The 26145-nt window shown below is 35.6% G+C and overlaps 1 protein-coding gene across 1 annotated transcript; it reads left to right on the forward strand.

Annotated features, from left to right (window-relative positions):
* The first annotated feature begins 13022 nt into the window (after nt 1-13022).
* Nucleotides 13023-25454, forward strand: LOC123561313 (pterin-4-alpha-carbinolamine dehydratase-like). Its single transcript, XM_045353588.2, has 4 exons — nt 13023-13180; nt 16472-16609; nt 17597-17677; nt 21397-25454. Exons 1-4 carry the CDS (start codon nt 13115-13117, stop codon nt 21490-21492), a joined length of 381 nt encoding a protein of 126 aa, XP_045209523.1. The 5' UTR covers nt 13023-13114; the 3' UTR covers nt 21493-25454.
* The last annotated feature ends 691 nt before the right edge of the window (nt 25455-26145 follow it).

The following is a 26145-nucleotide window of genomic DNA, read 5'->3' on the forward strand; positions in this document are numbered from 1 at the left end:
TTATCTGAAAGTGACGTTAGAGAATATATATCTAACGTATTCGTCTATATCTCAGTTCTCTATACCATGTTTTGAATGGTTCAATTTAATCTATCAGTAACATCAGTAACATTATGAATAATACAGTTTAGAGAAATTAATATGGTATTTTATCGCCAAAGACATTTTTCAATTGCATTGTAATTGCACTTGCTTATCGCCGCTGTGGGTTCACCATGTAGAATTCTTTTATGTGAGGAAGCCATCCAGCTGACTCAAGGAAGGTCGGGTGGTCTACCTTGGTGTTCGCTGGAGCCTTACATAATGTCCAATGGGTATCAGAGGTCTTCCCCCGTCATCTAAAACTTGCAAGTCACCATATGATTTAACGTTATTGTGTCAATGGGACACAACTGCTAAGAAATCGACAAACTTGTGTCATTATCACAACCAATTACGTATATTATTCATGCATCATCCTTAGGATGATACTAAAAATTAACCAAATGGTTGATTTGTCAAAAGCGTTTGTTTTCCTCTAGTAGGAACACAGTGCGTGATCAACCAACATCGTAGACCAAAAAAAACTGTTCGTTCGCTTTTGACGGAGAAAGAAAGTATGCTGTTATTTGTAGGAACATGCGTATATAACAATTGAACTTCTTACAATTGTGTATTCCGAAGCCAATTACAACTTCCTTGGGAAATCATACTGATAACGGTCCAAATATCAACACCTCTTGTTTGTATTTTAATAACTACAACCGTATCGGCATATCCATTATTCATTCCACTTTATTATTTACTGATGTCTTTTGACTGTTGCAGCTCGCCCTAATGACGAATTAGATATCACTTCTTGTTTGACTGAGACATTAACGAGCCAAGTGCTTTGTTATTACTTGGTAGAATAATGAATAATTGATGATTCGAGTGGTCGTTGTAATGTAGGTTTTGATGAACTTTATGACACCTTGTCAATGTAATGATGCAAACTGTTTCAGGATTGCACATTTGAATTTATTTGTCTTCATTGTACTCCATTCTTGATGCATTTTCATTACTCCGAATGTTTTGTTCACTTACGCATTTCATCACTTAATAGATGATTAACTGTGGTACAATTCGACATTTAGTAGATCAAGATAATTTAAGTTGATATAATTACAAGTCCTTGTTATCAGATATTTATTGTTTCTGGTCATGTTATGTTTTTGTATTGATATATAACAACAATTTGCACTTAAATTACAAGGACGAGCAAGTCGTAATCTCAACATGATCATCAAGACAATCCTAAAAACTCTAATATCTATTTACAAATTACTATTTCATGGATATGCTGCTTGCATGGGTAACATTTGAAATTTACACCCTTTTGGCATGCGAATTTTAAATGGGGAAATGTATTCTAAGTAATGTAATATGAATATAATTATCATTATTTTACACTGAAAAACAACATCCTTCCTCGATATGTTCGGCTTCAATCCTGCTTGATAATTTAAAGAAAAAAAAAAAAGAAAGTCACAAAGTCACCTCGCCAAACAAGGTGAAAGAGTAGGTTATGGATTTTTAAAATGCAGCCAGATTCGTAGCGTACCCCCCTCCCCCCCTCCTGCATACCTTTATCGACACCATCTCGCATTTTGGTCCATTACAACTCAAAATATAAACAGGTATTTTACATTAGAAATTCTATAGAGATGACATATACAAACTCCAAATGAACCAGTATCTGTTAATTGATAATATAGGCAAAGTACTGGAGGTCAAAGAGCATTTATTAATCAATCCTGTGCTGTATAATAACACCAGTTCATTATTCGGACATTATATGTATGTAAGTTTCACATTCTCTTATATTTCATGGTGAAGCCGCGCAAAATAAGTGACTGTGCCAAACGATCCTTTTTAGGGTTTTATTACCCATGTTTAATATTCTTGGTTATTAATTAAATTCTGGGGAGGCTGAAACTTGAACTGGTCAATGTTTCATCAAGCATAGAAATATAACTCCCAAGCAGTAGCCTGAGAGCAGAAATGAAACTTATAGGCCTGCTTAAGACCCAGATTAAGGACAAAATTATTCTAGGTCTGGTAAAGGCCCAGAATGAGGACAAAATTATTCTTGGTCTAGTAAACGCCCAGATTAAGGACAAAGTCAGTTTTTTGTACATATATACCTCCATTATAACATTATGACGCGTACGACTTTATTCAAAATCGAAATATGTACAAAATCTAATCACAATTTTAACTGTCTTAGTTCCATCAAAATAACGGACAAAAACATTTTTTGCATGAATGCGTCTACACTCCCAATGTTTACACCGTTGCTGCGATACTCTGATACTTATGGGTGTGTCTCCCAGATCGTTGGCATTGTGAGAGGGAGGAAACTATTTTTCAGTATACAGGAACGAAGGAAATAGTGTTAATATGTATAATCAAATACTGCAAATGCAGGAAAAGAGTTGGCTTTGAAAAACATAACTCCTTGGACTGACCAAGCCATATTACCTCATTCGCAGGTATACAGTTGCTTTATTTCCAAGAGATATATATACCCCAATATCTGACCTTCAATAGACAAGAGGGTTTAAGCGGTCGGCATTAAGGCGGATACATTTTAAGGAGTGAATTGACATTTTTGGACATTTTTTGTATTTTTTTTATATTTTATATAAATTCACCATACTTTCCTCTATCAAATGCCCACAATGAATTTAAAAGTTCAAATACAAAACCTTTATTTGATGAATTTCCATGAAAAACAGTAAATATTTGACATGTGTTTTCTGAAAAGAACAGCCAGGCTATAAATTTAGTCACGGTATTTCTTGACCATAAGCTTTATAATGTGGTCAAGGCTCTATAGGGAGCGTTATTTGGAATTGTATATTGCTTTGATGTAACTGAAATTATATGGGTGATTTTCACCAGGTAAATATAACCGATTCTGACTGGCTGTCTTGGTGGATAGGCCTAATCATTAGTGAATAAGTGCTAATAATGTTCAAACTGTCGGCTAGTAAAACATGGAATGGAAGAATGATCGAAGTAATCTGATTCGTTGGCAGAAAAATAAAGGAACTTTAGTGTTTGATAAAGGAGGAGTCTCAGGACAAAATCAATATCTATTAACATTTTCCTCGTTTTCTCTGAACAGAAATTCACAAGTTTGTGAAGTGTTTGAAGCGATTCAGTTTCTTTATTCATGAAAGGAATTGCATAAAAATCGGCAGTTGTTTCTTTGAAGTGTGATCTATAAAAGCATATATCAAAGTTTTATTACAAATTGACCTGTTCCTGAATTATATCACTTTTATTTCAGCGAGCAAGGAATTTGAGACCCAAAAATAATTGATTTCTGTGTAACTCTTTTTTCTGACCATTAAGAGAAAATTTGTGATACACTTTGATAGTTTATGGGACTGCTACATAGCATACAAAATTTGGCTCATTTGAAGTACTGATGAGAGAGTTGAATCTGTTTGAATCTTGAATATATAAAATCTTATTAAAATAGTACCATGGTATAGCTCAATATTTCCCCTTCATGGTGGTATGCTATATATTATGCTTTTTCTCTGGAAATGTGGGAGAAAACCATGTTAAAGCAAGGCACCCCCTCGCTGCTTATAGCGTATCCTTAATTCTCCTACATAGAATACTTGTACACACGCATTAAACGTAACTGTTAAACCTAAGGTCAATACGTGCGTACATCCAATAGGTGCAAATTAATATTTGCGGGGTTTAAGCACCACCCTTCTGCATGAAGGAACTGTCATTTCATTATGAAGAAAGGTCTCTTACACCTTCAGAAATAAATTACTCCCAGACTGATAAAGAAATAATGCAATTCGAGATTTGTTTGGTTGTAGAACAGTTTACCATTCCGTTCATATGCGAAAAATTCGATGTGCACACTGATTTGAATTTTCAGGAAACCTCTTTTTATTGCCCCAGATCGTCTTTAAGCATACTTATTCAGCTGTCAAGGTAAGAAAAAGTGTTTCTGTATTAGCCTATCAATGGAGTTTTGTTGCTGTTACCATAAGTGAGGGCACATATCCAGAAGTACCTGAGATTATGGACTGGAAAGCGAACATTGTGATTTCGAGTTTATCAGTCTCTAGCAAAAAAGTCATTAACTGATCAAATCAAGGTGGGGTCCAGCTAATTCTGTTGAAACATCTGTTGATTGTACTCTAGACGGTTTTTAGTTTTCAAGAATACTTTAATTTTCCTGAAAACCCTTTTTGCACAAATTTAGGTGACGCCATAATCCTAACAAGAAACGCGGCAATGCCACGAAACCAGGTTTTCAACACTTTTCATAAGAATAAACAAGAGTGCCAGAATGTCACAATATACGCCCGTCACAGCAAATTTCTTTACTCTAGCAATTGTATTTGCAGATGTAATTTTAATTTTGTGGTTGTTTAGTAATCATTGTAATTCTTTTGTTTTTCTAAGTCCACAAAAAAAACCTCCTTACCAGGTAGAGATACCTTAAAATACACCTAAAATTAGAAAGTAACAACTATGTTGTACCACAGAAAAGTGGTCTTGGTTTTTCCCTACGGTCAAATATAAAAATGTTACAATATAAGTTATTTATAGTAACAACTAAGGGAAATTAATCTTAAAAAACAAAACAAAACAAAAAAACAAACAAAAATACAAAAAAAAAAAAAAAAAATTGTAAGTCCACACAGAAATCCTTACCAGGTAGAGATTGGTCAAAATTCACCTCAAAATTGGATGTAACATGCATGTTGTACTACAGAAAAGTGGTCTCGATTTTTCCCTACGTCTAGTAATGAAAAAGTTACAATATAAGCTATTTATAGTAACAAACAAAGGGAAGTAATTCTAAAGAAGGGAACTGCGCAAGACACTTCGTCTCATGATGGTGTATAACTGTGCCAAGTTACATCAAAATCCCTCTATGCATGAAGAAGATATGCTCCGGACAAAGTTTTCATTCTTGTATCCTTTGACCTCTAAGTGTGACCTTGACCTTAGACCTAGGGACCTGGTTCTTGCTCATGACTCTCCGCCTCATGATGGTGAACAATTGTGCCAACTTTCATCAAAATCCCTCCATGCATGTAGAAGATATGCTAACCCTAACCCTAACCTAACCCTAACGCTATTTTTAGTAACAATGACCTTGACCTTGATCCCAGAAACCCCAGAATCAATTCCAAGCTACAACTTTATATAAGTTTTTTATACACCAAGTTTCATCATGATAGCTCATTCGTAAGTTAAGTTATTGACCAGAAACCCTTTTTCTATTTTAAGTAACAGTGACCTTGACCCCAGAAACCCCAAAATCAATCACAGCCTTTGTCTTGATATAAGCTACATACATACCAAGTTTTATTCAAATATCTTTACCGAAACAAAAGTTATTGACCGGAAACCCTTTTTCTATTTTAAGTAACAGTGACCTTGACCTTGACCCCAGAAACCCCAAAATCAATCCCAGCCTTTGTCTTGATATAAGCTACATACATACCAAGTTTTATTCAAATATCTTTACCGAAACAAAAGTTATTGACCGGAAACCCTTTTTCTATTTTAAGTAACAGTGACCTTGACCTTGACCCCAGAAACCCCAAAATCAATCCGGATACTTGAATACGAGGGCCGCTTACTCGATGTTTTGGTGAAGCATTTTCTGCTGAAGTATTATACATGGTATTTAATTGAATCATTTGTCTAAAGTATAAAAGTGTAATCCAAAAGAGTCAAAATCTAGTCTCAGAGGGACAGTCCCAGCACGCAAGCCTATATGGGGCCCATATGGGCTATATCGGGGCAAATGTACCATATGGGTCCCACATGGGACCCTTATTGTAAGTATTGGCCCATATTGGTCCCATATGGGACCAATATATAATGTCCCAGTGATGTAAATTACAAATGTATTCATTTTAAGTTTATATGTGGTGTCACCAGTATATAAGTTCATATTTTAAGTTTTCTTCGAAAATTTGTATATTTTTTGAAGTATCAGAAGAAACATGTTTCCAAGAAGGGTCCCATCTGGGTCCCATATTGTAAGTATTTGCCCACATTGGACCCATATGGGACCCATATACAATAACTCAGCGATGGATATACCAATGCATTCATTTTAAGTTTAAACGTGATGTATCTAGCATAGAAAATAGTTTTTTATGGTTTCTCTGAATGTCTCTACGTTTTCTTTTCTCTCAAAAAGAAACACGCTTCCCAGAATGGTCCCATCTGGGTCCCATATTGTAAGTATTTGCACACATCAGAGCCATATGGGACCCATTGAAATGATACAGCAACGTCTTGACTTTAAGACCATAAGTGTTGTCACTAGTATAACAATCCTGTTTTCTATGTTTTCTTTGAATTCTAATACAAGTACATTTCTTTGGTCTCAAAAACTATGTTTCCCAGAAGGGTCCCATATGGGTCCCATCCCAGACAACAAAAGACGTCTTGAAGACGTCTTTATTTGGTTGTTTTATGGTCATGTCATCTGTGAACAGAAAAAAAGACGTTCTTTTCCGTTGTTTTACCTACGAAATAAAGACGACTTTTAAAAGACGTTTTAAAGCCGTCTCTGTCTATAAGAAAATGCAAGGTTTCGTTCTTCTTAGCTGCAATAACATTTACAATATAAACTGTTAGAAAAAAAACTATGCTATTAGAACATACCGGAATGTTGGATCGAAGGTTTGATAATTTTCTTACTTCATAATAGAAAGGACGGTATAGCATTTTATTGTATTTTCAAAATAAAATACTAGAGTTACAAAATCATAAAAAATGGACTAATACTAGTAAACGATTTTTGCACTTACGAAATTATTCCTAGTTAATTAAAATTCGGCTGTTGTCTAACATTTGAACATGTGTTTACAGAAACTTTTTATAATACCATCATTTCATATGTAAAATATTAAATGAAGCTATACTGACATTGAACATTTAAATACAGGGGTTAGTAACCATGGAAATAAGGGATCCAACTCTTCTACCATGTTATTAATAGTCACAATGGTTTACACACATTCAGTTATTGGATGGAGGTTTAAGAAGCTTTATTCTTGTACCTGAAGGGACCGATGCAGAAAACGTGAGTACAATACTTTAAACTTTTCATCATAATTAATATATAACTTTTCGTCAATAACTTACGATCGTATAAGATATCTATTATTAACATCATAACTTTTTTTAATCTGCATCTATTTCCTTAAAAATTTCCACTATAAACTTAGAGGGACAACTCAGAAAATGTTTGACACAAGTTTAAATGCTTCCTAAAGTTTAATCAGTATCTTATTATCAAAACTGTTTTTGCATTTCTATATGTTACAGGAAAATTTGAAGAAACCAAATATACAACTCGAATCTTATATATTTCAGTGATATTGAAGCTAAAATTACGACTTACTTTTTTGCAAATAGTCTTAAAATTCATGGACAATGCTCAGACGAACTTTTTCTACTTTACAGAATGCCTTTACAAAAAACGTGAAGTGAGTTGAACGCCAATAGATCAAGATAAAAGGTCCACAATGCTTCTGAAACACTACATGCACTACAATGTTCGACAGTTTGTATTCAACAATCATATAGAACCCAACAATTCCAGAACCCCTTATATGGCCATTCTTATATAACAACATTGTGCCCCAGAAAGCCCACATGGGTATATTGAACTGGACCCAAAGGGCCACATGTACCCATTATGTATACCCATTGGAACCCATCCAAAATGGTTTGCAAACCCATCTGGTCCATATGGGTAGCCCATATGGTCCCTATATGGGAACGTCATTCCACGCAAGTGCCTGAGCACAGGCACTGTTGACCATTTACGTTAAATTCATTTGTGTTATCATTATTTGTTTATTTATTATTTAGCAAATTCATGGATCGCAACTAACACATATCTATAGTAATGCATTATAAAATAAATTTCATACATAAAATGAAATTCTATAATTTAAATGAAAAATGTACTGCACAGATTTATGACATATTGCTGTAAAGCTTTATAAAATTAGAAAGAATACTAAGTGCAGTTAGTAATCTTAGAGCATGTTTTGTTCAAATTTAAATGAACAACTTTTGACATAAAATTTAAGATTTTCCTTTCCTTTGGAAATTGTCTTGTGTGTGTATAATTTGATTGTGAGGAGATTGATGTAAATAGTTCTATGAAATATTGTGAAATACTTGCATTTTGTTTGTATTTTTTCAATTTATTTGTGCCTTTTTTGTCAGAATTACGTTGAAATTTTCAATCGATTTCTCTTCACACACAATGATTGGCCAGTTATCACTTGTAGCTTTTCGTGTCAAACACCAATTAATACAATAGATGTGAACTACTTGATATTGGAAAGTATGCCCGGAGGAAATCTCGGCCAGATGTTACTCTTCTAACAACAATAAAACAGTTAGCTATTTTAAAATACAGAGGTACAAGAGGGGGTAAATATAAAGTTAAGTCAATATTGGATGTCAATGTAGGGGTCCATTTGTATAATTTACAAGTACTGCCTGAAGCAATCACAATTATAGTTCGACCACGAAAGGAAATCTGTATAAACATTTCAAATTGCATGGATAGCCAAAATCTTGAAATTCCGCAGCAAAATACCAAAAATGTTAAAAAAAATTAGATATGAATCAATTATAACAGGAAGAAGTGAGAAGAAAATTCGTGTATGCAGTTTCAACCCAAGATCTGTCAAAAATAAGACAATTTCTCTGTGTGATTATATAGTTTCAAATGATTTTGATTTGGTAGCACTCATTGAGACTTGGCTCGGAACTACCCTGGATAAAACGTGTTTTGGCGAACTTGTACCGAATGGATATTCAATTAAAAATGTTGCACGGTGCAGCGGCAGTCGCGGAGGGGGTGTGATTCTCATACATAAATCTGCATTTACTCATCGTGTTGTTGCATCTAGTCGTGACAAAGATTTTAAACAATTTGAATACACGGATTGAATACATGGATTGTAATTTGAGTATCAATGGATTTTCTGCACGAGTGACAGTGATATATAGACCACCACCAACAAAACAAAACGGTTTAAAGACTAGTGTGTTTCTAGAGGAATAATGGCCTACTGTCCTAGGCAGGTATGCTACAGTTGATAAAGACATCATCATTGTGGGAGACATGAATTTCCATCTCGATATTCCATCAGACCGAGATGCTGTCAGATTTAAAAGTGTACATGTACTTGAGTCATGTGCTATGCATCAACATGTGAACGGTCGAGGTCATCGGTCCAGATCTTTGTGACAAAACAGGTAATATGTCACAGGATCACTATGCAATTCACTTCAACGCCTGTGCCGCAAAACCAGCTCCGATACGGAAGCCGGTTTCTTTTCGGAAATTACGCTCTATTGACGTAAGTTCTTTCAAACAAGACATCTCAGCGTCCCTTGCACTAAATACGTTTCCAGAAGGCACAGTCGTGGATCAGCTAGTAAATGCATATTCAAAAGGATTATCCTTACTGGTAGATAAACATGCTTCCTTACGCACAAAAACTATCGTTCTTCGACCTAGCTGTCCGTGGTTTACAAACGAACTTTATGAGGCTAAACACTTAAAACGCAAGCTTGAGCGGAAATGGCGTAAATCTAAACAGTCGACCATCAACTTTAAAGGGACCAATGTGCTACCGTGAATAAACTCCTAATTCAGTCCCGAACCGACTACTTCTCTGATAAGGTGAAGTCGTGTGGCACTGACCACAAAAGTTTGGCCAAGATAACCAAAAATCTACTAGGAGACAGACATGATGCTTCCCGTCCCTCTAACTCATCATCAAAGGAACTTGCGCAGAAGTTTAGTGACTTTTTCATCGAGAAAATTGAAAACATTAGGAATGACATTATTTCGCGTAGCCAAACTGATTGTGATTCAGTAGACTTGCATTGTTCAGAACACCAGGAAGTAGCAAACTGTCTTATTGATTTGGATCCTGCAACGACAGAAGAGGTAAAACAAATCATACAAAAATCTCCAAACAAATCCTGTGAACTTGACACTTTACCAACATGGTTTTTGAAGAAATGTCTTGATGAGCTCTTGCCGTTGATAACAAACATCATAAACACATCAGTGGAATTAGGTTATGTACCTCCCTTTCATTTCAAAAAATCTTAGAAAAGTTAAAAAATGGCGCGTCTCTGAAGCGCACTTGAAGTGAAAATAAGCTACATGAGGTCTGCAGCTGCTTACAAAAAGTACATGCAACTGAGTCAGCTTTGATAAAGGTACAGAGTGACATCCTCACATCTCTCGACCAAAATTCTGTAACAGTCCTCGTGCTACTTGATCTGTCTGCAGCTTTCGACACGATTGACCACCAAACACTGTTACACCGACGCGAACATCATTTTGGAGTCACAGACAAAGCACTTGCATGGATGTCATCATATCTTAGTGACCGCTATCAAACTGTATGCGTTGATGGTGAGTTGTCGACGCCTATCTTGATGAAGTACAGTGTGCCCCAGGGATCAGTGCTTGGTCCAAAGAACTATATCATGTACACTAAACCCGTGGGTGCCATATGCAGACGTCATGGACTTCTTCATCATTTCTACGCCGATGACTCAATTATACCTATCCTTTAAGCCGATAGAGGCTGTGGCTAAAAGTGAGGCTTTGCGCCGCATTGAGAGCTGTCTGGCTGAAATTGTCTCGTGGATGCATTGCAACATGCTGAAGCTCAATGCTGATAAAACGGAGGTAATGCTATTCACATCAAAGCGCAACTCCAAGTACATTGATGACGTCTCTGTGAAGGTCGGTGACTCTGTGATAAAATCCACAAATTGTGTTAGGAATCTTGGTGCAGTATTTGACAACAGTATGGATATGGAACAACAAGTCAACTCTGTGTGCCGGGCTGGATATGCACAACTAAGCAGAATAGGTCACATCAGACGGTATCTTGCCAGTGATGCCATAAAGACCCTTATCAACAGCCTGGTTACTTCACGGTTAGACTACTGTAATGCCTTGTTAAGTGGTATTCCAAACAGCACACTTAACAAGTTGCAACATGTCCAGAACACGGCAGCTCGCGTCATCACTAAGACGCCCCGTCGCAATCATATAACACCGGTTCTGAAGGAGCTCCATTGGTTGCCAGTGAAATACAGGGTGCAGTACAAGGTTCTGACCCACACCTTTAAGGTCTTACACAATCAGTCCCCTGCTTGTATTAGGGATATGATAGAAGTGTATAAACCGGTCAGAAACCTAAGATCACAAAACACGCTGTCACTGGTTATGCCAAAAACTAAAACCATGATGTATGGCACTCGCAGCTTTTCGTTCACTGCTCCAATGCTTTGGAACTCCCTTCCCATCAAGATCAGGGAAGCTCACACGCTAGCTGCTTTCAAAAGCCTGCTAAAACCCACTTCTTTGTACAATATTTCGTTAACTGACCGATACATTGATGTTTATTTTTCTTCTTCTTCATAAAACAGCGTAGAACAGTATTTTATCCTAGGGTCACTTAAATACTTTTAAATATGTATGTATGTTTGTCTTGTTTTATCTGTATGTTTTGCATTCATAATTTTTGTTAATGTGGAATGCATTATTTTTGTATGCGTATTTGTTTGTATTGTTTGCAATTTATTCTGTAAAGCACTTTTGAACGTGTACATGTGCATGAAAAGAGTGTTATATAAATGTGATATAATAATAATAATAATAATTTCCATTTATTATGATATCATATACGCTTTATAACATTCAGAACCGATACTGGTCAGTGGTCATCATATTGAAATCATTTAACATTGCATAAGAAGAATAAATCTAATGACCTAAAATACTGCCGGTCTGGGAGTGTATATGTTTTTGAAGAGACTTATTACAGAAATAAATAATACATTCTTACCGAAAATACATGCACTCTAGAATAAATAAATGCACGGAACTAAGGAACACTGCCTCAATATTTAGCTCAGCTTTGAGTACGGGAGGTCAGGGGTTCGATCCCTGTCTGCTCCAGACCAAAGACGTGAAAAAAGGCACTGGTAGCTCACTTGCTTGACACTCACCGTATTTAAAGGGTTGTACCAGGAGGTAACCTGAAATAAGCGGACGCAGTGGTCCAGTGGTAACACTGTTTGACTTCGAAACCAGAGGTGGTGAGTTCGATCGAGCCCCCGCTCCTCCAACTAAAAATTATTAATATTAAGATAAGAGTCCCGTGTATGTCAGGTGCTTTACACCTGGCACTTTAAAGAACCAGGAAAGCTTCTGGTATTGGAGCGTTTTCTGTATCTTGCACTATCCTCCTACTAACATTACTAACAGTATTCTTGAGAAGTAACCGGTGGCGACTATAAATAAACTTACTTATCACATGTTTGACGTCCGCGTCGCGGGAGTGTAATAAAGCCATTACATAAAAATGATAATACACTACTGTAATAAAGCTTTGACGTCGACGTCGTTTATAGTATTAGGAGACGTTGGTCAAATTGACTTGTTTATATAGTAAAAGAAAGTAGTATTTTTGATGTTTCAACAGGAAACGCTAACATGTGATAAAAAGAATATTACAGTTGTGACTTTCCACATTGAATTTATTAAACTCGTTAAATAAAATTGATAAAATGCTCGACAGAGCCTCGCATTTTATCATTTTATTCAACTCGTTTAATAAATTCAGTATGAAAAGACACTCATGTAATATCCTCTATATACACACACACACACTGTAAAATAAGCCATGGTAAGTATCTGTTACTGGATATCAAGTTTGTCGCAAACGATAAGATAAAATAAAATTTATTTTAAGTCGGCAAGAGAGCAAAAAAGTACAAACATAAGCTCATGTGAACCTTGTAGCTCATGTTACATACGTGATTCATGCGACGTTAAATAAAGCTTACTTTATTTACCGTTTTACCTTTAATCAATAAGTACGTATTATTAATTAAGCATACAAATGTGATATCAAAAAATGTAAATGTGATAAATAGTGTGATAATCGTGGGCAACTATCAAGATGAAAACGATATGTTAACCAATATCAGTTAGGGTCATTTACTATACCATTGCTTCATGTTGCGGTCATTTATCCTGAAGAGCTTTTCTAGTTTCAAATACTCACGAACGTTCGCAAAAATGGTAAGTATATATAATTCTGTTTCCAAACATGTTCATCTTGTTAATTAGATATATTAATCTACATGTCGTTATCGGATAACAGTGTTTACACGTATTGATTTTTAAAATGCGGTATTATTCGGATTAACAATTTCGGATATGCAATCAGATGTTGATCGAATTCTTGTACTTCCGGTAAATTATGTGATAACATAGGATAAAATTTAAGTTGAGTAGGCAAGACCACAACAAATAGATACGTGTTATTTGTGTTACTTGTTACCTGGGCATCACACTAAGTAAGGATCACAGTTGGTCAAAACACATTGATAACATCACATCAAAAGCAGGGTTGGCATTGAAGTGGGAAATACTCATATTTCCCAGGACGGCAGGAAATACAGGGAATTCCCGGGAAATACTGGTAATTCCATGGCAATACTGGGAAATATATTTCAGACCAATATATTTTATTCTTTAGATACGCTATACCCCCTAGAATACTTTCATAATCCCTTCATACTAATCCAGTTGTGTTAATATTACGGTGAGAAGTCAGTGACAATACACAGTTGGTAGGGATCAGTGACAATAATACACTATGCCTCAGGCACTGGTGTTGACCATATCACATGTTACAAACAACTTGATAGCACCTGTTTGTATTATTTCAGTAAATCATTACAAAATTCAATTTATTTCTCTGAACTTTTAACTAGCTATAATAAATGTCTTATAATGCCTACTGTTTGTTTTTTACACAAATATATTTTCTTAACAACCCATTCATTGTTGACATCTATACATATTTTATTATCATTTTGAATATAATATATAGAGTAATGTGTCTGAAGATTTGTGCCACCTGGCTGCAAATATAACTCAGATCACTCTTACACTTATTCTCTTTTACAGCTTATCATATTTTTTATGTTGATGCTGTTTACTACTGTTACCACAGTCGATTATAGACGTACTCTTGCTGAGTCAAAATAAATATTATGTACAGTATTATGGTCATTTTAACTGAAAGATGAAAGTTCATCCCTTCAAATACACAGTTTTTGTTCAGACATAATTTTATCATAACTAGTGAAAATGCAACCTTTAGGTTCTGCATGAATGTTTTTAGATATCATTGAGTTTTACGATGGGTGAACTATAATTATGTAAAATTAAAAGTACATTTCTCTACAGTGAGCTATATTATATGTATACTTGTGCTAAGTACTTTTATGTATTTTTCTCATGCAAGTGTTCATTTGAATATTAATTATCACATAGATATTTAATGTTTTTGTCACAAAAAGCAGAATTTTCTTTGCATTTGGAGTCATTTTTGCAGTATTTTCCACTATTTCCCAGTATTTCTCACGTTTTGCAATTTTAGGAGTATTTTCCAGTACGGGAATTCCCGGTAAATACCCGTTGGAATTCCCGCCCCCGGGAAATTCCAGCCAACCCTGATCGAAAGCAAATAACTCACTTAGATTCATCAAAAGAAATGTCAAAAACAAACAACAGGAAAGTAAAAGAAACAGCATACAACACCTATGTCCACCTACAGCTTGAATACTGTTCCTCTATATGGCACCCTTGGCAAAAATCCCTCACAAAATTGAACGAGTACAACGATCTGCAGCTTGATACATATGTAACAACTATGGTCAAACAAGCAGTGTCACCCAGATGCTTAAAGATCTCAACTGGCAATCCCTTGAACAACGCCGCATTAAAAATTCCCTTATTATATTTTTAAAAATAAAGTACAGTCTTATTGCAGTTGACCATAACCACCTCACACCTACAAGGAACCTGAACTACTGATCCCACAATCTCATACGCAATTCCATGCTAAGTCCTTTTTTCCAAGAACAATTCTTTCCTGGAATGGTCTTCCCCTACACATACAGTCCAGCCCCAGTTTGTATCTATTCACTGAGAAGCTAGCAACTGTAACCTTCTAATCTATATCTATGTTTTTAATCTTAGTAATTGTAGTTCTTTTTAACTTTGCACCTAATGAGCTTGCTCATCTTTTAACAGTCTGTCCCAGACAATCGCCTCCCAGTATTATGTTGAAGTGTTTTAAGTAGTCAAGCATGCTATCATTATTGTTATAGTGCTCTTGTTATATTCTTATTTTAGGACTAAATGTAATGCCAGGTCCAAACTAAAATCCTTGTACAGTATCATCTGTCAAAAAGTAATAATTTCTTTTACAAATAATCCAGACTACAACTTCATTTGTGTGGTTAAAGATAGCTGGACCAATAACTGAAATAGATTTTAAAGGCAAATTAAATTTGATTAAATTGGATTTAACATCTAAAGATCATCTTGGAATATGTTGGTACCTGAGCCCATTAACCAGATTGTCTCGGGATATGTTGGTACCTGAGCCTGTAAACCAGATTGTCTTGGAATATGTTGATACCTGAGCCCGTTAACCAGATTGTCTCGGGATGTGTTGGTTTCTAAGCCCATTAACCAGATTGTCTTGGGATATGTTGGTACCTGAGCCCGTTAACTAGATTGTCTTGGGATATGTTGGTACCTGAGCCAGTTAACCAGATTGTCTCGGGTTATGTTGGTACCTGAGCCCATTAACCAGATTGTCTCGGGATATGTTGGTACCTGAGCCTGTAAACCAGATTGTCTTGGAATATGTTGATACCTGAGCCCGTTAACCAGATTGTCTCGGAGATGTGTTGGTATCTAAGCCCATTAACCAGATTGTCTTGGGATATGTTGGTACCTGATCCCATTAACTAAATTGTCTTGGGATATGTTGGTACCTGAGCCCGTTGACCAGATTGTCTCGGGTTATGTTGGTACCTTAGCCCATTAACCAGATTGTCTCGGGATATGTTGGTACCTGAGCCTGTTAACCAGATTGTCTCGGGATATGTTGGTACCTGAGCCCGTTTACTAGATTGTCTTGGAATATGTTGGTACCTGAGCTTGTTAACCAGACTGTCACTTAAGCTAGTGCAGATGTTACAGATATTAAGTGCTTATCATGAAATTTAACGAGGATAAATCTTATTCTTCCTGTCAGAACTATAACATAAGAGTCGGTTGATAAATCCATTTATTGTAGATAGTTGCCAGTTAATATATAAGAACAAAATATTAAGTGAATGGCAGTCCTTCTTCATATTTTGTATCCTCACTTAGTACTTTTTCAAGTTTTTATAATTTTTTTTCAGCTTCAACTCAAAGCCGCAAAGAGATAACAATTTATACTTGTGTTATAAATTTTGGCCATCAAATCTGTCTTTATACTGTGGCTATTATATATAACTTCAGGCATCAGATGCAAAGAGACTGAAATTGTCTGATGAAGAAAGGACCAGCAAACTGGGACCACTGAAATCAAGCGGCTGGACAATGGTTGATGGGAGAGATGCTATTTACAAGGAATTCTTGTTCAAAAACTTTAATGAGGTACAAGATTGCTCGGTCTGTGTGTTGCCAATGATTTTTCTCAAGTTTTTGGGAACATAATGTAACATATTATACCTAATATATAATAATTTTAGCTTCATTTTCCTCATATCATAAAATGTTTTTGATTTTACTTGAATTTAAAAGTATAAAAGATTGTTATAAATTGGCACAACTGCCAGTATGTCTTTCTTTTATCGCAATACATTGAAGTGTTATAGACATAAACTCCTTTTTAGCTCAACTTTTCGAAGAAAAAGTACAGCTATTGCACTCGCCATGGCGTTGGCGTTGCTGTTTGTTAAAGTTTTTGATAAAGTCAAATATCTCTGTTACTATCAAAGCTATTGACTTGAATAGTTATTTACTATCAAAGCCAGTCTACAATAGGAGAAACAATCCCCATAACTATGATTTGAATTTTGACAGAGTTTAATGCCCCTTTTTAACTTAGAATTTTTTGGTTAAAGTTTTTGATAAAGTCAAATATCTCTGTTACTATCAAAGCTTTTGACTTGAAACTTAAAATAGTCATTTACTATCAAAGTCTACACCAGGAGAAACAATCCCCATAACTCTGGTTTGAATTTTGACAGGGTTATGCCCCTTTTTAACTTAGAATTTTTTGGTTAAAGTTTTATAAAGTGTTTACTGGCAAAGCTCTAATTGAGCGTTAATCACTGATAAAAGTGGAGCATGCTGTCTTATGGACAGCTCTTGTTTTTCTGGCAAGAAGACAGGTACTTAGGTTATAAACTGAATATAGAGATCAGTTTCAAAATTGTAGCAACTGGTTGGTTGATTCTGCTCACAATTTTGAAACTGATCAGTGGCAAGAATTCATTTCAAGACCTGGTTCTATAATTTTTGGGCCAAGGTATATGCTCATTGCTTTAATCTTAGCAAATTTTACATCTTGTAAAAGCTTTTTATGGCATAGTACATATAGTGATTGAATATTATCATTATTTTGTAAAATTTTTTCAGGCATTTGGGTTTATGACAAGAGTGGCTCTGCAGGCAGATAAGATGGATCATCATCCAGAGTGGTTTAATGTCTATAATAAGGTAAATTCATACACTGCTAACTTTCCTATCATGGCTGTAGTTCAATGCTAACTTGCCTATCATGGCTGTAGTCCAATGTTAACTTGCCAATCATGGCTGTAGTTCAATGCTAACTTGCCTATCATGGCTGTAGTTCAATGCTAACTAGCCAATCATGGCTTTAGTCCAATGCTAACTTGCCTATCATGGCTGTAGTTCAATGCTAACTTGCCAATCATGGCTGTAGTTCAATGCTAACTTGCCAGTCATGGCTGTAGTTCAATGCTACATGTAATTAGCCTATCATGGCTGTAGTTCAATGCTAACTTGCCAATTATGGCTGTAGTTCAATGCTAATTTGCTTATCGTGGCTGTAGTTCAATGCTAACTTGCCTATCATGCCTGTAGTTCAATGCTAACTTGCCTATCATGGCTTAGTTCATGCTAACTTGCCTATCATGGCTGTAGTTCAATGCTAACTTGCCAGTCATGGCTGTAGTTCAATGCTAACTTGCCAGTCATGGCTGTAGTTCAATGCTAATTTGCTTATCATGGCTGTAGTTCAATGCTAATTTGCTTATCATGGCTGTAGTTCAATGCTAATTTGCCTATCATGGCTGTAGTTCAATGCTAATTTGCCTATCATGGCTGTAGTTCAATGCTAACTTGCCTATCATGGCTGTAGTTCAATGCTAACTTGCCAATCATGGCTGTAGTTCAATGCTAACTTGCCAGTCATGGCTGTAGTTCAATGCTAACTTGCCATCATGGCTGTAGTTCAATGCTAATTGCTATCATGGCTGTAGTTCAATGCAACTTGCCTATCAGGCTGAAGTCAAAGCTAATTTCCATCATGGCAGTAGTTCAAACCTTCTACTTGAGAGCTAGCACCAGCAAATGTCTACTCCATGTCATTCCAAAACAGGGCATGGAGTAGCACCTGCGGTCATCCTCCATCTTTAGAAGTGGGAATGTCACTATATAATCTACATTTTGTTAGTAAGGCTTAGAACTTAATAAAATGAACAAGCAACATTTATGAAGAGCGAATAAATCAAATTCTATAAATGCAGATATTTTCATCAGAACTAGTCTACTTTCTTAGTAAATTAACTTCACTAGAGCAGCAACCGCTTAGCCAATGAATTTCAGTCTTCTTGACAGTGTTTCTGCACAGAGTTTGTACTGTATGTGGATAATGCAAGCTATATTTTCTAGCTGATAGGTACAGGGAGTGCTGGTCAAGTTATGGGATCAAACCAGACTTGGCTCAGTCATGGCCCCTCCTTTGTAACCAGTATTACACCAGGTCAGGTTTTCCTAGGAAGCATACTTTCAGGAATGTCCCATTGGGGTTTATGTATTGCGTCATACTTACATGGAGGTCAATGATCAAACACACTTTCATACACAATGTTTTCTACTGAACAGTGAAAATCTGTTTCTACTGTTTCATCATAGTTATAATGATATTAGTAATAACCTATAGCTACAGTGTCTTTGGCCTCCCAACTGAGTGGTTATAAGGTGATTGACTTTCAATCAGTTTCCTGCACCATTGTGGGTTGGAAACCAGGCAACTGCTTGAAATAATGCAAAGAGGGGGTTTTCTCCACAATTAACAGCTAGAATGTCACCATATAACATTAATTGTGTCAGTGTTACTTATTTGTAGAGTAAAATCGGAACACAACAATATCTTGAGGGATTTATGTTTAACTTTATACTGGCATTTTATGTGATACTAATAACATGCAAAACTTTGGTTTTTTGATGTCCCAAAGAAATAATTATACTAACAACAGAATTGTTCCCATAGTAACTGACATTATCTAATGAAATCACATGTCACACTGATCAGTTTATCAAATGCCCAGAAGCTTACTAAAGACAGCCTGCATAATTCAATACGAGAGTACAGATCTAAGGATAATGGGGTCAAGAGTTTGATCCCCAGGTGGGCATGTGTTTTCCATGATGATTTGATAAAAGACATTGTGTCTCAAATTATTCGTATTCCTCCTCTGATTCATATGGAGAAGTTGGTAGTTACTTGCAGGTAACAGGAACACTGCTAAGGTTAACTGCCCGCTGTTAGTTAACTGAAATAGATATGAAAAGTTGCATTGAACCAAACCCAAAACACTGAAAAGAAGTTTATCAAGTAATGTGCAAATAAAGCATCTTCATGAGTAAACAATGTCTCACTGGTTATTACAAGAGTTAGCAAGATTTCATTCTACTATCTACCTTTTCTGTAACAAGTTTTTTTCTGAATTTTCTTTAAAATTTTAATGGAAAACAATACCATTGATATTATGCATTATTGATTCTGTCTAAAGATCTCTGGGGATGATAGAATTTTTTATTGATTTTCAAAAGGTCTTGATTTTACTTTTGAATGTGCAAAACAGTTTAAATTTCAGTTTTGACTTATTTTGTTGATGGATTGTTATAACTTTCAGGATATCTTAGTAAGCATAGAAACAACATTTCCATGCAAAAATTGCTATCTAAACAAGATTTTTTTCACATTTTGATTTTGCTATTTTTATGCCCCGGAAGGGAGGCATATAGTTTTTGAACCGTCTGTCTGTCTGTCGGTCTGTCGGTCCGTCTGCAATTTTCGTGTCCGGTCCATATCTTTGTCATCGATGGATGGATTTTCAAATAACTTGGCATGAATGTGTACCACAGTAAGACGACGTGCAGTGCGCAACACACAGGTCCGTAGCTCAAAGGTCAAGGTCACACTTAGACGTTAAAGGATAGTGCATTGATGGGCGTGTCCGGTCCATATCTTTGTCATCGATGGATGGATTTTCAAATAACTTGGCATGAATGTGTACCACAGTAAGACGACGTGCAGTGCGCAAGACCCAGGTCCGTAGCTCAAAGGTCAAGGTCACACTTAGACGTTAAAGGATAGTGCATTGATGGGCGTGTATGGTCCATATCTTGTCATCGATGGATGGATTTTCAAATAACTTGGCATAAATGTGTACCACAGTAAGACGACATGTCCTGCGCAAGACCCAGGTTCGTAGCTCAAAGGTCAAGGTCACACTTAGATGTTAAAGGATAGTGCATTGATGGTCGTGTCCGGTCCATATCTTTGTCATCGGTGGATGGATTTTCAAATAACTTGGCATGAATGTGTACCACAGTAAGACGACATGTCACACGCAAGGCCCAGGTCCGTAGCTCAAAGGTCAAGGTCACACTTAGACGTTAAAGATCATTTTTCATGATAGTGCATTGATGGGTATGTCCGGTCCATGTCTTTGTCATTCATGCATGGATTTTAAAATAACTATGCATGAATGTGTGACACAGTAAGATGATGTGTCGCGCGCAAGACCCAGCTTCGTAGGTCAAAGGTCCTAAACTCTTAACATCGGCCATAACTATTCATTCAAAGTGCCATTGGGGGCATGTGTCATCCTACGGAGACAGCTCTTGTTTACATGGCATTTTGGTCATAAAATTAACATTTTTATAATAAAGAATAAATTCAAAGAATATTTTAAGAATTTCAAAAGATCCTACAGTCACCCAATGGCTGATGTATTGTATATATCTTGGTGCTGCAAAATAAAGCCACGGTTTAAGAAAAACCCCGTGGATTAAACAGTAAGTTCTTATAAGAGTTTTAGATCCGACTTGCTTATAGATCTTTTGATGTACATATTGAGGCTTTCCGTTTTGTAACTCTATTGAAAATGATTTCTTACTTTCAGGTACAGATAACACTTAGTACTCATGATTGCGGAGGCTTGTCAGAGAGAGATGTAAAACTTGCCACATTTATCGAGGGAGTGGCCAAGGCATCCTAATGCCACATACAGTCATAGAATCTCTAACCAAGTGCTGATTATACCATGATATGAGCTATTCCACCAATCAAAATGCAGCATTTAGTCTAGGGTGTTTTTGTATACTAATAATAACTAATCAATGTTGTGTCTGTGATTTGTACATTATATACTTAATTCCAATAAAAATGCAAGTTGTAACTAGGTCATAACATGAACATTAGTTTCTAAGTGTACGGTACTTAAATTTATTTTTGTTTGATATTTGGCTTTTGATTCAAAGCTTATAAAATATCTTTTTCCCGGTCGTAAGTAACAGTTGATTTTGTGCAGATGGCAATAGTGAAATAAATATGTTAGGAGATCCTTTCACAAAGCTGTTTAGATCCAAGAAAGTACGAGTAATTAACCATCATGCCTTTTGAATCACAGAATACAACAAACCAAAGTAATAGTAAACTGGACTTGATTTCTCTCTGTAATTATCAGAGATAATTAAAAGTACAAAACCTTGACCCCTTTTAACACCTGCATGATTTCATGATTTCAAAGGACTTGAAAATTAACAAAATCGAGCAGAAATTTACCTGAGACGGTCAAAATTGTGAGATTTGGCTTATTTTCAATACTGCAAAATCATTGATATTTGTGGTGGATTTTGTGTTTGAGTCAGTCCACATAAATTTTTCCAAATGAAGTATCATTCTTATTCATTTATTTAAAAAAATGATATCCATGAATATTTTGATCCCCGTGAAATTGCCATTTTGGTAACCACAAAACTTTGTTCCCGCAAAATTCATTGATTCCACAGTACAATAGATTAGTCATATGCGAAACTTGCGTTTTTAATGGAATTAAATATATAATAATAGTTTAATTTAATAATTTAGGGTTTGAAGCATGCCTTTTGGTTCTATGTTGAAAAAATGTTTTGTTTCAAAATGATTTTTTTTTTGTTTGTAGAGATTCTGGGATGTGTATCATTGTATCATGTAATGTTGTCAAAAGTGTGATTTAACTACTCTGCATTTAACCAAAAACATTATTAAAAATTATATATGAGCCGTGCCATGAGAAAACCAACATAGTGGGTTTGCGACCAGCATGGATCCAGACCAGCCTGCGCGTCCGCGCAGTCTGGTCAGGATCCATGCTGTTCGCTTTTAAAGCCTATTGGAATTGGAGAAACTGTTAGCGAACAGCATGGATCCTGACCAGACTGCGCGGACGCGCAGGCTGGTCTGGATCCATGCTGGTCGCAAACCCACTATGTTGGTTTTCTCATGGCACGGCTCATATTCTGTTTGAAAAATTTGCTTAAGAAGCAGCACAATGTTGCGTTCTTTCGGCTCCAGGCAAGTTGCATACAAACTGTTCTTAAGTAAAAGGTATTATTTAAAGGGGAGAAGTCTTTAAAGTTACACAATGCTTTTAATTTTATATTAGAAAGTGTGGAAGCAGTTATTTAAATCCATATTTAGAAGTGTGTCACTGTGTGTACAGTTCAAAAAGACTGTTATACATACTCTAGTCAGAGCTATAAAGGGAGATAATCATTAACAATTTATTTAATATTTTCCACTGTGTTGATCAAATACTCAAATGTTTTACATGAATCTGAGATAACTACGGTGCCCAAAACAGGAAATAAATATATTTTATGTTCATAACTTGAACTTCGTGCAGCAAAAGAGCAATTATGAACATTTATTTTGTGACGGAAACACTGCCTGTCTGTCTTATCTAGGAGAATCCTTCCTGACATTGATATAGCGTTTTGTATAACCAGCAATATTTTTATATAGCCCGCCCGCTTAGCTCAGTAGGTAGAGCGTTGGTCTACGGATCTCGGGGTCGCGAGTTCGATCCTCAGGCGGGGCGTATGTTCTCCGTGACTATTTGATGAACGACATTGTGTCTGATATCATTAGTCCTCCACCTCTGATTCATGTGGGGAAGTTGGCAGTTACTTGCAGAGAACAGGTTGGTACTGGTACAGAATCCAGGAACACTGGTTAGGTTAACTGCCCGCCGTTACATGACTGAAATACTGTTGAAAAACGGCGTTAAACCCAAAACAACCAACCAAACAACATATTTTTATATTGATCTATGTATGAAAAGAATTGGAACCACTGCCTTACCCATGCATGATCGTAAGAGGCGATTAATAGGGTCTTAACACTTGGTTTTGCTGTAACTCTGTGATTCCAGCAGGTATGCAAATTTTGATTCCATACCTCATGTTTTTATTTTGATGTAAATGAGATGTGAAACCAAAATTTATAGTCCTGTTTGGCGCCATATAACCTATACTTTTTGGTGTGCCGTAAAACCCAAATAAATAAATTTATATTGTAGTTTGTTTTTGTAGTCAGCAATAATATTGTAAATGAGATTATCTGTATGCATTTGTGTTTTAAGGTAGTGGAACAGTAATGACACTTGAGAACTTTGGTGTAATTGCATACTTTTTCAGGTAATTCATCATTATTCAAATCATCAAATGTAAATATAGCTCAATGGGCATGTGACCTCTGTAAAGCCCTGTGAATGCCGAAATTGCATATGGATAATACATTACTTGCCGATTGTCATTATGAGTCCACAATCTTAATTGTTACAACATTCAGCTGCTGTAGATACCAGTCATTGGTTGTTTCCTATTTTTAGGTCTGGTCCAGTAGTTGAACATGGTAGTTAAAACTTGGATTATAATGCATCTTTTTATTCATGAGGTATAAATGTAAACATTTTTAGTTTTTATAGAAATGCAGTACAACCTCTGATAATTGACACCTCAGATCAAACGCCTCTGCAGGAAGATAGGTTTTTATAGATCTTAGTAAATTGGCCTTAAACTATACTCTTCAACTATGTAATTAATCAGATGAAATTTCCTGTTTTCTTTCTTTCTAAGAAGGCTATTTCATAGAAGATAAAATGAATTTTTAATTTTGTTTTTTTTGGATATGATTTCATAGATTGATTTAAAGAAGAAATCCACGAAAAAATTAGACTTCCCTCAGATATTACTGATTACACAGTGTTGACAGCATTTTTAGCTCAACATTTTGAAGAAAAAGTGAGCTATTGCACTCGCCCCGGCATCTGTGTCACTGTCACCTTTGGTTAAAGTTTTTGATAAAGTCAAATATCTCTGTTGCTATCAAAACTTTGACTTGAGACTTAAAACAATTATTTACTATCAAAGTCTACACCTGGAGAAACAATCCCCATATCTCTGATTTGAATTTGACAGAGTTATGTCCCTTTTTAATTTTTAGAGTTTTTTGGTTAAAGTTTTCGGACAGCTCTTGTTGTTACTGTTTTATATTAAGAGAAATGAATACTTTCAATTTAGCTGAAAACAGACCTCTACAGAGTAACATCTTAGTACAATTAACGTGTTTTAGTCTTCCTGATGATGTTCACTTTGGAGAGGTTGCACTGTATGTAATTTAGTTAGAGGATATATGATCTGTAACACTGAATGTGCAAACTTGTTAGGCATTGTAGATATGTGACCTTTTTTTAACAAATAGACTTGTTAGGAAGATATGTAATTGCATTCTCCACTCCCTCGCAGGTTTTTGATGTTGAAATTTGATGTTGACATTTAAAGATTAAGGGAGCGGCATGTAATAAGTAGAAGATTTCTGCTGTGTTATAACCACACTTTATATGACACCAATGCTGATTTTTCCTGGATAATAGACTGCACATGATTTAAATGAGCTCAAAGCTTTTATTAGAAGTGTAAGTAGTTTTTTCTGAAGCAAGTACATGACATTTAGATTTTCTTTTACATCTAAAACATGCATTTATGAATTTTTCAGACTGTTGCATTATATATTTATGGTAAAGGTCATCATTTTATACATTCCATTGTTGCTGTTTTTATAATGTGTTTCTATTGATTTTATATTGTATACTCTATCACAGAGGAAAGATTAATAAACGTTTTTGTGCTGCAAAAATTATGGTTATATTTATTACATTTGAATACAAATAATTGAGGTACAAATTTCATTTGGACACAAGACATCCATCCATCTCTGTTTCACATTTTTGTCTGCTGACTTTTCTTAGCATGTCTGACAAAAGTCATCTGTCTGTCATCTGTCACAGCAGTCCATTGTCCATTTCTCAGCAGTCTGTCTTCCATATTCCACTTCTCTGCCTATAATTTTACTTTTAACTAAAGTTAGAGATTTCTTTTTCTTGAGTAGTTTTTATGGAACTTGCACAGAATCCAAAATTGTAACTAAAAATATAAACTTCAAATAGGCACTCTTTATTTTAGATATATATGTAGCTAACTGCATCAAAGAACGCAGTCTGAAAAAATATTTTAGATATCATTTTCTGAAAAAGAGTTACTTGAGCTGAAAAAAAAAGATCCTGGGTAAAATACCTGGAAAAAATGGAGACAACTCCACTAAAACTTTATTGTAGGCTTATGTAGCTATGCACATAGTATCTCATGCAAAGCATGTACTTTTCAACTCTTGGCACGAAAAAAAAAAACATGCACAATTAATAGCAATTACTGTAAAGAGCAGCACTTCGAAAAGAAAATTATGTAAAGATCAAATCATTTAATACCCTGGGGGAAAGTGTGACATTTTTGTGGTGAAATTAGTCAACAAACAGACATTTTTGTACCCC

Source organism: Mercenaria mercenaria, chromosome 10 (assembly GCF_021730395.1).
Source record: "Mercenaria mercenaria strain notata chromosome 10, MADL_Memer_1, whole genome shotgun sequence".
Taxonomy (NCBI): Eukaryota; Metazoa; Mollusca; class Bivalvia; order Venerida; family Veneridae; genus Mercenaria; species Mercenaria mercenaria.